The sequence below is a fragment of the Poecilia formosa genome, unplaced genomic scaffold (assembly GCF_000485575.1).
Source record: "Poecilia formosa unplaced genomic scaffold, Poecilia_formosa-5.1.2 Scaffold9, whole genome shotgun sequence".
In the NCBI taxonomy this organism is placed as follows: Eukaryota; Metazoa; Chordata; class Actinopteri; order Cyprinodontiformes; family Poeciliidae; genus Poecilia; species Poecilia formosa.
Genome location: NW_006799948.1, coordinates 3,115,176 through 3,129,746, shown reverse-complemented (window position 1 = coordinate 3,129,746; position 14,571 = coordinate 3,115,176). Strand labels below are relative to the sequence as shown.

The window sequence follows — 14,571 nt, the reverse complement described above, 5'->3', positions numbered from 1 at the left end:
TTTGGATCTGCAGAATATTTTGTTTCCGTCGTACGTTAGGTGATTAAATTTTCCATTTGGGGGAAAAAAACCCCTGTTTTAATTACAATCATCTTCATGATATATTCATACAACAATACAGCTTAGAAGTTTGAATGCTTTGCGTATCTTCTCCAATTCAGTCATGGTCAAAATTACGCATACATGCACTTATAATGGACTTAAAAACTTATGTTGCCTTCTTGTTAGCAATTAGGTTTAATCATTGTTAGTAGACACATTTTTTTTTACCAGCATACGGCTTGTTTGACAAATCATTATACTGACAAATAAAACAATCAGAGAGTCCAAAGAACTATGAAAGTGCTCTAGAAAGTAAGCAATTAAGTTTTATTTACGTCGCAGGTCAGAAAACCGCCAAGTGTTTTACAATGCAAACACCCATTGAAAACAAAGATGGTTAACACATAAAGGAAATGAATAAAAGCCTGATACCTATAAGGTCATGGAGCATAAAACTGAAAAGTGTCCTGATCTCAACCTCATTAAAGATTTGTTAGGTTTGATAAAAAGTCGCGAACAGCCAGTTTGCATGGGATACAGCAAAGAAGTGCTGTTAAAAAATCCACTTGAAATTATGCTGATAGTTACTTGACGTTGTGTTTGAGCCGTGACTTGCTACGGAGTATTTTACTAACATTAGTGGGGGAGTACATATGTATTTGAGATGGAATGATTTGTACAAGTCAGTAAAAATCCCAGCCACATGTAGCATTCACTTCTGTAAAACTATACTTACATATTTTTTATTTTTTGTTTCCAATTAAGATGCAACACAGAGATTGAGTGGTACCAAATCCACGAAAACATAATAAGAAAGGCCAATTCCAGGTACAACTTGTCTGGATCCAACACTGGTAAGAATCTTTTATGTCCTTTATCGTTTCATTTGGGGGGCGTGGGGGGAAGTTTTATCAGTCTTACAATGCCAAAAAATGATCAGATTTGATCATTTTGATCATTTTTTGGTAAAAATGATCAAAGTATTGCCAGATCCAGCTAACGCTGCATTAGCTGTATCCCTGATGTCAGATTCAGCTTTTCTGTGATGTTAAAAGTCGCTGTTTTGGAGGAGCACTTGGATGGCTTGTGTGTGCAGAAAACCTGCAATTTCACATGCATTCTGATGGTTTTTATAAATAGATAGGCGCGTCTGCATCGCGCCGAACACCAGCATCAGCAGTTTCCCGTGGCAACAGGTTGGCGGGGAGTGAGAACATTCAGTGCCTTGGGACGTCAAAGAAAAACTGTTAGTCAGTGTGAAAAGGTGTCATAAAAGTGACATAAAAGAAGCGAGGAGATCCTCTTTGTATATCGTTTTTCATTCAGTTTTTACTTGCAAATGATGAAGAATGACTTGAAAACTAGAGGAAGAATGCACCAAAAATACAGAAATGAGAATAGAAAGGGCAACGAAAGTACGCAAACATACACTTACTAATACATTTCCAAACAATGACCCTAACCTGAGAAATTAAATGTCTGATTTCTAGGTTTTTGCATGTTTCCCAAACAGCCGGTTGGTGTGCATGCTGCATCTAACGGCTGGCGTGGAGACCGGGTGACACCATTGTTCACCTAATAAAGCAGCGTGGTAATTAAGGAGTGTTGGCAGTAAGCAGGGGAATTGTAGAAAAGTGGTTAGCAGAATGTCAAGAATCCCCCAGAAGACCAATAACTTCTTGAGGGAACTTATTGTTATCACTTCAAGCGCGTGCGTGTTCATGAGTAAGAGCCATTAAGCACGTTGTGCAGAGTCTGAGCAGTGCTTTCAAAGTAACACTTAAATAGCATAAAAGAATTAAAATGTGTTCATGTTGTGGGGGGGGGATTACAAAGCCTATTGTAGTCCTTAGTTATAGGCACAACAAAAACCGAAGCCCTATCTGATAATTGGAAAGCTAAGCACCCGTTTACTTGATTCGTTACAGCTTTCCTCCTCCTGCTGGTTTCTTATCTCGCACTCGACTTCCAGCGAAATCTTAATCAGGTTTCTTCTGAGAATTCGGCTTTATTTGCTCATCACTGTAACTTACGCTGACTTGGCCCTGTTATCGTCGCAGAGCCTCTCCCATGGGATCAAACGATCAGGAGAAAAGGCGCGCAGTTCGGTGTCCGTACCGTTGAATCCACCATTGTGTGTTTGCGCTTCTCTACTTTACTCTGCTGGATGCAGATAAGACTGGGAAATCGTCATACTATATGTAAAATCATCATCATCACCAGAATGTTGAATTGTTTAACCCGCATGTGTCAAACTTGAGGCCCGTGGGCCAAATCTGGCCCGCCATAGCTTTTTATGTGGCCCTCTAGACTCTAGACTAAACATTAAGTGTTCTTAAATATTATGTTATCAATCAAATCAATGCAGTTTTTGTCTGCTTACTGCCAAATTATATCAGTCAGACCCTCTGGTTTCTTGAGCATTATTGTGGAAATTCAAAATCAACAAATGGCACTAAGAGTTGGGAGTTTGCTGTAGATTTTTCTCAAAAATTTAAGACTCTCTTACTTGTACTAAGCAGCTGCCTCAGCCTTAATTGATGTCGGATTATAGTCCATGATCTTTACAGCAACAGGGCCGTCATTCAGACTTTCAGCAGGATAACGATCTAACATATGAGTTTTCCTCATTTCTAAAAATTTAAGTGTGAGATTGTACAACTGGAGTAACAGATTAGCTTTAAAGCATTTTACGTGTCTTTTTGAGGCATGCCAATTCTGGAGGGCGTTACGTAATTGCAGCTGAGTTACAGTTACACAACAACAGCAGATTTGACCTGACGGGGCAGCGCTCGAAAACTAAAGAGAGCGTAACATGTCAGTGTGAACATATAGAAGCAAAAATATGGCCGTTTATCTTCATTATTTAGGAACGTCTCATTTGCAGTTTGTTCCTGCCAGGATGCAGATGCTGGGGTTAGAGGGCACTGTGCGTGCTGTAGGGAGCACCGTTCATCACTCTTCATGTCGGCCAGGAGGGAAATAAGTCTGCAGCAGAGTGAGATAATCCCACGCTCACATTTGTGCAGGTTTGCACATATTTGTTTGCGTTTCTCCCCTTTTTGACCTGGACTGGCGGTTTACATCAGTTTTACTCTAAAGCACAAAATACTCTAGGAGTTTATATGAAGGAAAGCTCCTTTTCTCCTCACGACGATGAGCCCTGATGATGATCTCTGTTTCCTTATCTCAGCCGCGTGTTCCCCTTTTCAGATAACTGAATCCAACGGACTATAGAGATGATGGTTTTGTTTACTTGGACTCTGTGGTCCATAAATGGGATTTCATAAGAATTTGGCTCCGTGTGAGTCAGGCTGATAATTCGGCTCCCACGTCCGCATGCATGCGTGTAGGCAGCGACAGAAGAGGCTGCGACAACTCACTCTGTTTTTGTTTTGTTTTGTGTTGGGTTTTTCTTTTTTTCCCTCTCTCTCTCTCTTTCAAAGCTGAGAAGAGGCAGTTTGGGTGGGCTGAGAACAGCGAAGGTTGAAGGTGTTTTTTTTTATCAGCCTCGGCTACAGCTACCAAGCTCAATAGCAATCCTAGTTCCCTGCAATCGCTTTAAGAGTTTGTGAATAGAAAAAAAGACTGGAAGTAATATTCACATATAGTTTTCCCTTATTTGCACCTTTTAAAGTTTTTTTTCTGCTTTTTTTAATCGTTACAATATGAAATCAAACCAGAGTAAATGCCAAGCAAGGTTTTTAAATTCATTTCTTGCATGGGTGACCTGTTTAAGGTCATGTCACTGCAACTCTATTTTATATTTATTCTACCCATTCAGAGCAGAACTTGTGCTCTGAATGGGTACAAGTCTGGGTCTTTATTTTTGTGCATAATGCAAGAGCTCTTGAGCTTAAGGTCACAACCTGATGACCAGAGATTCCTCCTTCAGTTTTTGTTGTGGTGGACAGGAGAATTCATGGCTCAATTAATTACAGGGGTTTGTCCAGGTTCTGAAACAGCACAGCGGGCCCAGATCGTTGCACTATGTCATAACTGTCATCATAGTTTGTTCTTATAGTTTTGCACCAAATGCAGTGGGTGCACACCTTTCAAAAGGCTCCGTTTTGTGGGTTTACTTTCTTCATGGTCAGTGGTTTTCACCTTTGAACTCTCCCATGGAGGCCATTTTTATTCCCTTTGTTATTGTTGTGTAACAAACACTGACCTCAACTGAGACAAGTGATTCCTGCAGTTCCTTAGATGATGTTCTCAGCCACTCCTGAGGCTCTAATATACAAATTAGATTTTTTTTTCTAGTTATCTAGTACAGTAGGATGGAGACCTGGCAGACTGGCACCTTACCCAGAAATTTAAAAGCGTTCTTTGTGTCACCAATGAGGTAAATAAAGGCTTTTGGTTAAAAAAATAATAACAATTCAAATTTAAATTAACGGTGACAACTTTCAGATAAATGTGTTTTATGCTCAACAATTTTTTGGGAACATCCAGCAAACATGTAAACAGAAGATTTGGCCTGGGTTCAGTGCGTAGGAGAAGCCCAAAACTTTTTCAGTAAAATAAAAAAAATAAATAAAAAAACTTGTGTACTTTTTTTCCTACTTGCTCTTGTTGTACTAGTCAAGAACACTCCCCATCCACCACCCCTACACAATTTCTAATGAGTGCGCTCCAGTAAAGTATGAAATACTCGGTCCTCTACAGGGGAGAGAGGAAAATACTTGGCCTCAATCTGTTCCTCTCTGCTCTGGGGTCAGGCAGTCGCTCCATCATGGTGACTGCGGAACCTGCCGTGGTTTGCTCTCCAGCTGGGCATCACTCATACTCCGTGACCTGTGCTCCAACGCCACTAATGGACTCGGCCATTTCTGTCACAGAGACGTTGTGTGTCTTTGCTAGTGGAAGTTCTGACTAGGACAGCTCCAATAGAAAACATTCGGAGGCTGTCAAACGTCACCGTGCACAGAGGATTTGTGACTGGAGGCGAGCAGCTGCTAGCGGCTGTAGAGCCTCGTCTGCTAAGATAAGATTTAAGTTTGAATTAGCGGCCCAAGACATAGGAACAATGTTAAATCAAGAATAATTTTTTATAAAGAATAATCTGACTTAAAGAAAAGTTCATCTTTCCTTTAACCATGACATTGGAGCTCAAATCTAAACACAACCAGTAGCATAGACTTTAAATAATTAAGTATGGAAATCCAGAAGTGCCACAATTCAATACATTAGAAAGGCCCCAAATTGCTATTTTTAAATGTGAAAATTATTATATAGCTGGAGCATTGTGTGTCAAATAAATGCATCGTTTCTTATCTTAAATAAATAAATGAATAATTTTTGTGAATTGCATATTTTTGTTATGGCAAAGCTAAATCATTCATTGGGCCCAAGAAAAGGTGTTTGGTCTGCATTTGAGTTGTTTTGCAGGTTAGCCAATCAGATGCTGGGCTTTATTAACTGAGACACAGTAGCGCTTCAAATTAGTTAATGATGTATAAATTTTTAAAAATGTGTAAAAATAATTGATTATTTTTAATATACATCTCATTTACATTTCATTTTCATCCCCCAATTTAATTACTTTAGTAAAATATGCAAAAAAAAATTTATTATTTGTATTTATTTAAGCAGTTTGAGCCTAAATCTTCTTTTTAGGCTTTTGAAAATAACAAATGTAAATGTTTGATTATGTTCTGTAATCGTTTGTACTCACTGGCCTCTTAAATATTTTTATGCGGTAAACTGGGAGGATTGTAGAATTGAGAAAGCCCCAAGTGGCCTCTTAAAGCTGCAGTGTTTGACAATTTCATGTTCCTTTTTGTAGGTTTGTCCTTCGGTTTATAATGGCGTAAATAAAGTGACGAGAAGTCGAGCTAAAATTCATTAGAGATGCAGTGCTGCGGCATAGTTCGCAGGCACAGTACAGACACTGAAAGTCTTGACCGACCAGTTGGAAAACTTGGAGATCTTATCCGGCACGTCGTCTCTCTTTGACTCCTACTTAACAATTTCTAGACTGCCTCACAACTTCCTCCAAATTGCATCCACAACAGAGATTACCACCTTCATTATCTCGCCTTCTCTCCAAGACGACTCCCCTGCTCTTCACCAGGATCACAGAAAAGCTCACTCACAGGGACATCAGAAAGATGAAGTTTTAACCTTTATGAATGCGCGCTAGGGTTTTGTTATACCTTTGCCGACCGTTGGAGTTGTTCTAAGGGATATTGATTTGAGGCTGCTACCTTCATGCAAGATTTCCTGCTAATGAAAGGGTGCAGATGACTCACTGGCTGCTTGTGTTTTTCTGTTTATGTCCACATGTGGGTGTCTGCTTGCCCTCTATACAGTTAACGCAGCAGCTGCCACATATATATTCATAGTCATGCATCTAATAAAACTTCTGTGTCCTTTTTGCATTTCACTAAACTGCCAATATGCGATCGTTTATTATCTTGACCCCAGGGCTGCGTTTTATTTTGAGCTCTTCGAGTGCCTTTGCTAAAGCGATAGAAAGGAACTAGCCAAGGCAGTGCTGTGGCTTTGTAAGAATGTTGTCATTATCTCATATTTTAAGGTTTGGCGGTGGCTCTGCAGCTTCTCCATGGAGACATAGACCAACTAAGGCGGGAGTACATGGGCCTCTTCACCCGCGGGGTGTGCATCACCAAGAAGCTGGGCTTCTCTGACATCATTATGCCAGGTAGGACTTTCCAGAACCTCCTAGCCTCTTTAGCCTTCTTTTCAAGGACGCTATTGTTTGCTTTGCACAACAGGTTGATGGATGATGGGATGGAAGCAATATTTTTTATTAAATAAAATGTTTTGAAAATGAAAATTTCTTTCTTTTCAAATGCCCCCTTTTTCTCTCAACTTAAGATGGCTCTCGTCCCATTTCATATAATACCTCAAGATCCTGGTTCAACAGAAAGTCGCGCATAAAGGAAGACATAATTTCATAGCACATTTAACACAACGCTCATGTGGTGACACAGCTAATTTAACAGCCAATTAATCCGCTAACCATCTAACTATCTAAGCACGAGATAGTCTTTTACTTATCACAGACATATACATTTGCTGGTTTACATCTACAGATCTCTATGCTTACATTTGCTTTAAACTGTTTTTTTTTTTCTGTTTTGTAACTAGCACTGATGGTATAGTTTCTAATTCAAACCAGTTGCAGTCAGTTCATTCACCAAACCACTGATCACGTCGGGTTTCAGAACCCTTAACCTTGGACATATTGACATTGAAGTTGTGTGCTGCCTGTTCCAGGTCAAGAGGTATTCATAGAAGAAACATGCGTAATGCGAATCATTGTCAGAAACACAACTTAATTAGAAGAAGTAGGACCAGTCTGTACTGGGCGTACGGTGAAGCCTTAAAAGGGGATGGGAGAAATAAATGGATGATTGTAGGGCTGCTAGCATGATGGAGAAATATGACATTAAAAGACACAAAATACGACATTAAAAAGCACAAAAACTATATACCGTCAGTCGTGTATATAGTTATTTAGAAACGCTACACTACAACCTCCTGTACAGCTACCAGGATACGCCAAAAAACTTGTAATGGAGGGCTAGCAACGTTGTTGTGCTGTTAGCTTAACAGGAAATCTGGTGCTTTGGTGAATTCAGTGGATCTCAGAGCCAGTTTCTCAAATGCATCATTTGTAACATCGAACCTGTTGGCATAAAGAGACAGACAGAACTATGTCTCATACCTGGACTCCAGAAGATCATCTTCCTGCGCAATTGTAGCTGTTAGTTGGTTTGGGAATATGGCGACTGTTAACATCTAAAGGCTTTATGTTGAAATCTCTTATCTCTACTATTGACTCTACAAAAGAGAAAACATTGTTTCTCGACGATTGTCGTCTTTTAAATTAACAAGCCCCTCGCCAATTTGTTGTCACTTGTCGCCTTGGTAACAAATGACGATCCGCTTGACTTTGTAACAGGGAGCCAAACGGGCACACGCCTGTTAATTTTACGCACGCAGGACGCGAAGCAATCTACGGAAGGTTGCGGTTTGAGCTTTAAAAGAACAAGAGGGGAAGTTTCATTTATGAAGATTTTCTTCAATAAGAGGGAGTATCCTTGTTTGGTCAGACAAACCACAGACTGTGTTACCCCAGGGCCTCACTAACACAGATTTATCCTCACCATCTCCTTCATTGTCTTTGTCTGGCTGCAGACCCTTAACGCTGAGTGCTCTCACTTGTTTCATATGTTTAAGTCAGCCCTTGGGCAAAGGAAACGGTCTCTCCTCCTTTTTTCTAGTGCTGCTAGTCTAGATTTGCATCTGACCGACTGCATATTCCTCCTTGTTATCTTTTGCACAAGCCACGGTGCCTTTTTGCTTTGGCAGCCTCCTCCACCATTTCCCTTCCTCCTTCCAGTTCCCCTATTGTTGCGAACATAAAAACACATCTCACCGTGTCTCAAAGCCTTCCTGCTCCAAGTGCGTTTCTCTCTGTGTGTAAGAATACAGTACAGGTTTATATAGACTACCTCATGTTGCTATGGTTTCTGTTGTTAAGGACAGGAAATCAATGTTGACCCCTGTGGTAGAGATCTTGTGATTGCACTCGCACTATTCATAAGGTTTTATGTGTCAGAAGTTTCACAGACGGACTCTAAGCTTTGCACAAAGAGGCAGGAAGCGTTTGCCGGCACGCTTTGCAGATTTGAGGATGCATGAGTAGCAATGGTTCAGAGAAGAAGCCTAATTTTGTGTCTGGCAAACCTTTTCTGTGTTGAGTTAAATCATTATTCTCTTGAAAGAACCACATTTTTAGTTTTTTGTCAGATGACGCAAGATTTTAATTTGTAATTACTCAGTATTTTGACATTTTCTCGCCCTTTTGAGGCAAAACAAGCCCACAGTAACACAGATTCTCCACCGTACTTTATCGGCATGATGTGCCTTTTCCAATTTTTTTTCTTTCTTTTTGCTAGTTTTTGAATAACTTCTTAAATAATCAACAAAGCAAATCCAGCTTACGAGTCATCGCCCAAATTTTTTTGCATTGCCTCGGTGTGGAGTGTGTGCACTTTTTGTGCTTGTGTGTTTCTATAAAACATGTGGTGGTTAGAAGCTGTAGTTACAAGCCCTTCTAAATAGATTGAAATGATAATAAATCATTGCAAGGTGAAATAAACAGCAACATTTTCAGTAAGGCAAAAATAACCAAAACATTAAAAATAAATATTTGTAAATTGGAATCCCCAGAAAACAAAAAGTCTCTCTGCTGGAAGTGATTTTGTATAACATTTTCCAAAGCGAACACGTCTTCTTTTTCTTTAAATCCACCTAAAGCTGATATTTAATAGACCTAAATGTCATCACCACGGGCAGCATGCAGTACATCATTAAACACAGCTAGCATAAATGCTCTCTGCTCCTGCCGCTCGTGAGAGTCTGCAGGGAGATATCGCACAAAGATCCGAGCGCTTGCTGATAACGCTGTTATAGACTCTGTGCCTGTTCAACGTTTCCCGTTCCTGCAGGCGAGATGAGGAACGACCTTTACATGACGCTGGAGAAGGGGGAGTTCGAGAAGGGCGGCAAGAGCGTCGCCAGGAACGTGGAGATCACGGTTTACGTGCTGGACGCCGATGGACAAATCCTAAAGGTGGAACAAAAAAAAACAAAAAAAAAACACCTTTACTTTCGATTCGTCTTGTTTTCATCACAAGGTTTCTTAGCCGTCGGATTAATCCAGATGGGAGCCAAGTGTGTGTGCGTGCGTGTGTGTGTCAGATGTGCTGTCCCGTTTCTCATTCTGCAATGTGACATTCTGCACCTGCGGTTTCCTCCGCCGCCGCAGCCTTGGAGAGAAAACGGAGTCAAATATAAACCCTGCCACTGCAGCCACATTACGCTCAACCCTCGAAAGCACATAAACGTGCACATAAAGCTTGTCCACATAACTCTGTTTCTTTACTACGCTGCCCCGTTCGCCCCCTCCTCCCAGCCCCGTAAACTCTCTTTGTCGTTTGTCTTTCAGGGTTATGTGGCTGCTGGCTCCGGTGAGCCGGGCGCGGACGAGTACCACTCTCTGGTGCTGTACCACAACAACAGCCCCCGCTGGGCGGAGCAGATCAAGCTGCCCATCCCCGTCGACATGTTTCGAGGGTCTCACGTCCGCTTCGAGTTTCGCCATTGCTCCAGTAAGCGAGCTGCGACGCCGTCGACGGCACAAGCGAGCACGTCTCGCCGAGCTTTCGGTTGCAACAAATGTCGCCTCCTTTGCTCCTTTCCTGTCTGGAGGGATTGCAGGGGAGACGGTTTTCTTCTTGCATGCACCATTGCAAAGACCACACAAATGTCTTCATACTGTTCTCCTACAGTTTGGAGAAGTCTGGAATTTGATTTCAGCTTTTTCCCCCCCTAGGATTCCAGTATTTGTACTTCCAGATTTCTCTCATTAGGTCATTGTCTGGAAATGTTTCCTTCATTTACTGTCATGTCTACTTACTATGGTGCCCAACTTCTGGCTTTCAAATGAGATAAAAATGTACAGTCTATTTATTCCGTCTCACTATGGATAACATAGAAATGTTACCATCTCTTTTTCTCATAACAAGCCTATATTATTGTTTTGAAGCCAGCCAGCCATGTGGCTGTGTGCAGCATCTATAACAGCCTTATTAGTTCTGGCAGGGCTGTTATTACCTCCTAAAGGCTGCCTGTAAGGATCCTAATTTAAACCTGCGGTGACACCAAAGTTTGAGGGCCAAATAATAGTAAACACGTTGGGGCGAAACTGGACGAATGACTGTGATTAGCAGACATCTTCTTCTGATGTCTGACCTCTACGGGTACATCTAAGTAAACTGCAACATTTTATTTACTAAGTCAATTAAAAAAATGTCAATTTTTGAGGAAGAGTGCTGAATCAATAGCTGTCGACCAGTTTCAATCTTTCTGTAGTAATACGAGTTTCACTTTCTGAAAGAATCTGTGAAAAACTTTGTTCTGTTTTTTTCAGAATTCACCGTAAAACCCCGCGAGCCTGCGGAGTAAAATTATAACCAGCTCAAACAGATGTAACTTCCTTTATGGATCAGGGAGGAAGTCTGCAAAGCATTATAAAATTCCAGGGCCGTGTGTACGACTAAAAATGATTTGTTACCCTAAAAGCGTTTTGTAATAAACGAGACTGGCTCAAAGTATCTACAGCTGCTTAATGGTGACGCATGCAGCATCATTCTATCTTTATCCATTCTAACAAACAAAACAAGCCCACTGCATTTAAGAAGCAACGAGGTACTATTCTACATCTTCATCCTCTGTTTCTGAAATGTAACGCTTATCTGACCAAAGCACGCGATCAACATTCAAGTGGCCTTTGGCAAATTTCTGGTGTTTGCGTTTGTAAAGGTCATTCCGAGTCATGCTCATGTTTGGTTCACGTCCAAAACAACAAGTTTCTATTTAGATTGTTCTTAATTGTTGTTTTATTATTATTGTTTCAGGTGGGTTTCTTTATCATCCTTCCTAAAACTGGCGAGGGACCCTCATCCTGTCGGAGCAAATTGGGAAACTTTTCAGCCTTTTCAGATATGAACAGGCGTTAGCATGAAACTGCTCGTTTTAAAGCCACACGCTTGTATTAAATAAATGACATGCTACCTTGTCTTTGCCATTTTGAAGAGTAACATGAGGAGAATGACGTGCCGTGTTCATGAGGGTGGTAATAATTGTGTCACTGGGTATTTAGTTAAAATAATTTTAAGTGTAGGATTTTCTTTCCACTGAATAAACGTTCAGTTTGTGGTGAATAAAACAAAGCGGTGCTCTTTAAGGGGGTCACACGTTGTGAGTGAGGACAGGTCAGCTGAAACCAAATGAGCAACTCCAAACACTGCAACAGTGCTAGTCTGCACTACTTCCTGTTTGTATACAAGGACTGCAGCACAGCTGGGTGACACAGGGAGTTAGAACATTAGCATTTTTAAAAGGTTCCAGCTGCTCTTATTGAGCCGCGTGGCACAAAAATACCGTACTTCCTCATGCAGCCATTTCACCGTGAAGCTGCCGTACCCACGTACTGAAGCGATTGTCGTTTGTGACGCATCACTAACTTACCTGACCTCACCACGTTTTCACAAAGCTGCCCTGTCAGATTGTTTCAGAAACAGAGGGAAGTTTGTGCTGATTCTTTCTTTTTCTGTGATTTTTTTTTTTCCCCTACCCCCTCTTGTTTCTTCACTTTGCAGGCCTCTGTTGTCTATTTTTGGGCTCGTAATCATGCCTCTGTGTTGTTGTCGTTTGACAGCTAAAGACAAAGGAGAGAAGAAACTGTTTGGCTACTCCTTTGTTCCTCTGATGCAGGAAGATGGCAGGACTCTGCCAGATGGCACCCATGAGCTCATTATCCATAAGGTAAGAACCGCTTCCCCTCCGTACCAAAGCGTTGCCTGAGCAGCGTAGAATCAAACAATCTGTGTTCTTGGCTAGGTGTTTTATTTAGCAGTGGGTTTTTTTTTTTATCCTCTACTTGTATTTTGTTGATTAGTAAAATGCAGCTTGAGGTCTCCTCAGTAAAATCTCTCGCCGGTTGGCATCGGTGTTGCTAAGAGTACTTCAAAGGGGGTTTACTCGCCCCGTTTAACATTATATGAATCATCGCCTCTGAATGGCACGGCGTACTTCTCCATTTTGTCATTCTGTTTGTGCCACCGGTGGAGACGCGGCTCACGTTGCCTCCGACAGGCCGATGAGTAATGCCCCCTTTAAGGTCAAATTTAACCTCCAGTCAGAGCCAGCGCTCATCCGCTTGCTTGCGCATGTGGAGAAGATCCTTCTGCCCGTTTATTTTGCACATCAACTCACCATTTCGTGCATCATTTCAGGGTTGACGTGTCGAAGGGGTAAATGCAAATTAAATAAGTATCTTCTCTTAAAAAGCCACCGCTGCGCTGCTGCGTCGACTTGCAACTGCAAATAATTGCAGGCTTCTTGGGTTTCCTCAGCCGCAGGCAGAGGGTGTGTGCGGCAACCTCCAGTCCTGAGGAAGACAGAGAAACTGTGTCTCTGTGTTTCTGCCAGGATGGAATGTCAGTAGACTCACGAGAAGCAAAGTCGGATTTTGTCGCACTGTCGTGATCTGTGGTGTTAAGATTCAGTGTTATACACCCAGGACCCCCGGTGCCCTGCCGATTTCCGAGGCCAACTTCCTTAACTCTGCGTGTTCACACCGTTAAGGCGGTGAAGGCCCATTGTAATGCCAGATGGACGGTGGCAGAGAAGCCCAATAAAACTGGCATGGCCTAGTTTCTCCTTAGACCTGAAATAGACTCTGAAGAATCAGTCCAACACTGAGTGGAAGCTTTGGATCTCAATCGGCCTCAGCTGTACAGATCATCAAGGCTGAACAAAGTGGAGTATTCACCCCTAGATTATCAGATACGATTTTCAACTTATCTCAAGTTCTCCTGCAGGAAACTGAACATGAAGTGAAAATAAAGTCCAGAAACATGCTTACGTTTTAGCCACACGGCTGCATTTAACTACATCGGTTTTACCATTCTGTGTCTGCAGTGTGAGGAGAACGCCAGCTTGGCGGACTGTTCGCGCTACCTGAAGCTGCCGTACTCCAAGGCCAACCTTCCCACCAACAGTCTGACGCTAAAAGGAAACAAGGAGTCGTTCTGGATCACCAGCTTCCTCTGTTCCACCAAGCTCACGCAAAATGGTAAAGAGGTCTCGGTTGTTGACGTAGTTTTTTTTTCAGTTGTCGTTCCTGCTTCCGTGAGGCACTTGCAGAGTTGTAACTTTTATATGAAATGTTTGCTAATGTTTGGTTTTGTGCCACATTGGTGCCACGCTTATGCGGAGTCTCACCTGCTGCTGCCTCAGTTCACTCCTTGTGAAACTCTCTCCTTTTCTTGAGTGGATTATAGTTGAAAACATGTTGCTGGGAAACGTTTTTCCTTCAACTTAACTTTCTTTAAACCTGTTTGGATTCAGCACTTTGTGAACAACCAGTTTCTTGCACTCCATGTTGAGGCTCTGTTTGTCCAGCCAGCACTGAACGTTGGGCCACCTACTTACCCAGGCTGAGACAATCTGACTAATCAGAGGCTCAGGAAACCTCTGCAGGTGTTTTGAGTTAATTGACACCACGAGTTTCCATTATTTCACATTTTCACAATACTCTTAATTTCCAGAGAGAAATGCAACAATGAATGTGTAAATATTAAGGAAGGAAGCTGGGTGTTTGTCTTGGTAATTAAGTGAGAGAATGACGGCGAGTGACATCTGGCTTTTGTGCTCGGTGTGAACGGATGCAGTCGACATTGTTTACAATAGATGGATGCCTTTCCCTTAAGCTGCATAAACCTGCACAGCAACATGCATCCTCCCTGCTGCAGGGAAAGCGGCCTACACGCAACTCTCATGTACAATGAACCCACAAATCTAAACGTTTCCTCCACGTCGAGCACGGTGGTGGAAGTCCCTTTCTTTTTTTTTTTACGTTACGAAACAAAGACGTGACGACGTTCGAGTCGCCGCAGAAATGAATAGCTGTTTTCAGCCGACTGG

The 14,571-nt window shown here is 41.9% G+C and overlaps 1 protein-coding gene across 5 annotated transcripts in view; it reads left to right on the top strand.

Moving 5' to 3' along the window:
* dock4b (dedicator of cytokinesis 4b) overlaps positions 1 to 14,571 on the top strand; it is a 176,926-nt gene that overhangs the window by 118,106 nt on the left and 44,249 nt on the right. For all 5 annotated transcript variants that reach the window (XM_016664126.1, XM_007578639.2, XM_016664134.1 and 2 more), the window contains 6 exons: positions 808 to 896; positions 6,584 to 6,709; positions 9,528 to 9,652; positions 10,028 to 10,190; positions 12,302 to 12,408; positions 13,567 to 13,720. In XM_016664126.1, the coding sequence (XP_016519612.1) occupies positions 808 to 896; positions 6,584 to 6,709; positions 9,528 to 9,652; positions 10,028 to 10,190; positions 12,302 to 12,408; positions 13,567 to 13,720 (764 nt within the window). The remainder of the gene's footprint in view (positions 1 to 807; positions 897 to 6,583; positions 6,710 to 9,527; positions 9,653 to 10,027; positions 10,191 to 12,301; positions 12,409 to 13,566; positions 13,721 to 14,571) is intronic.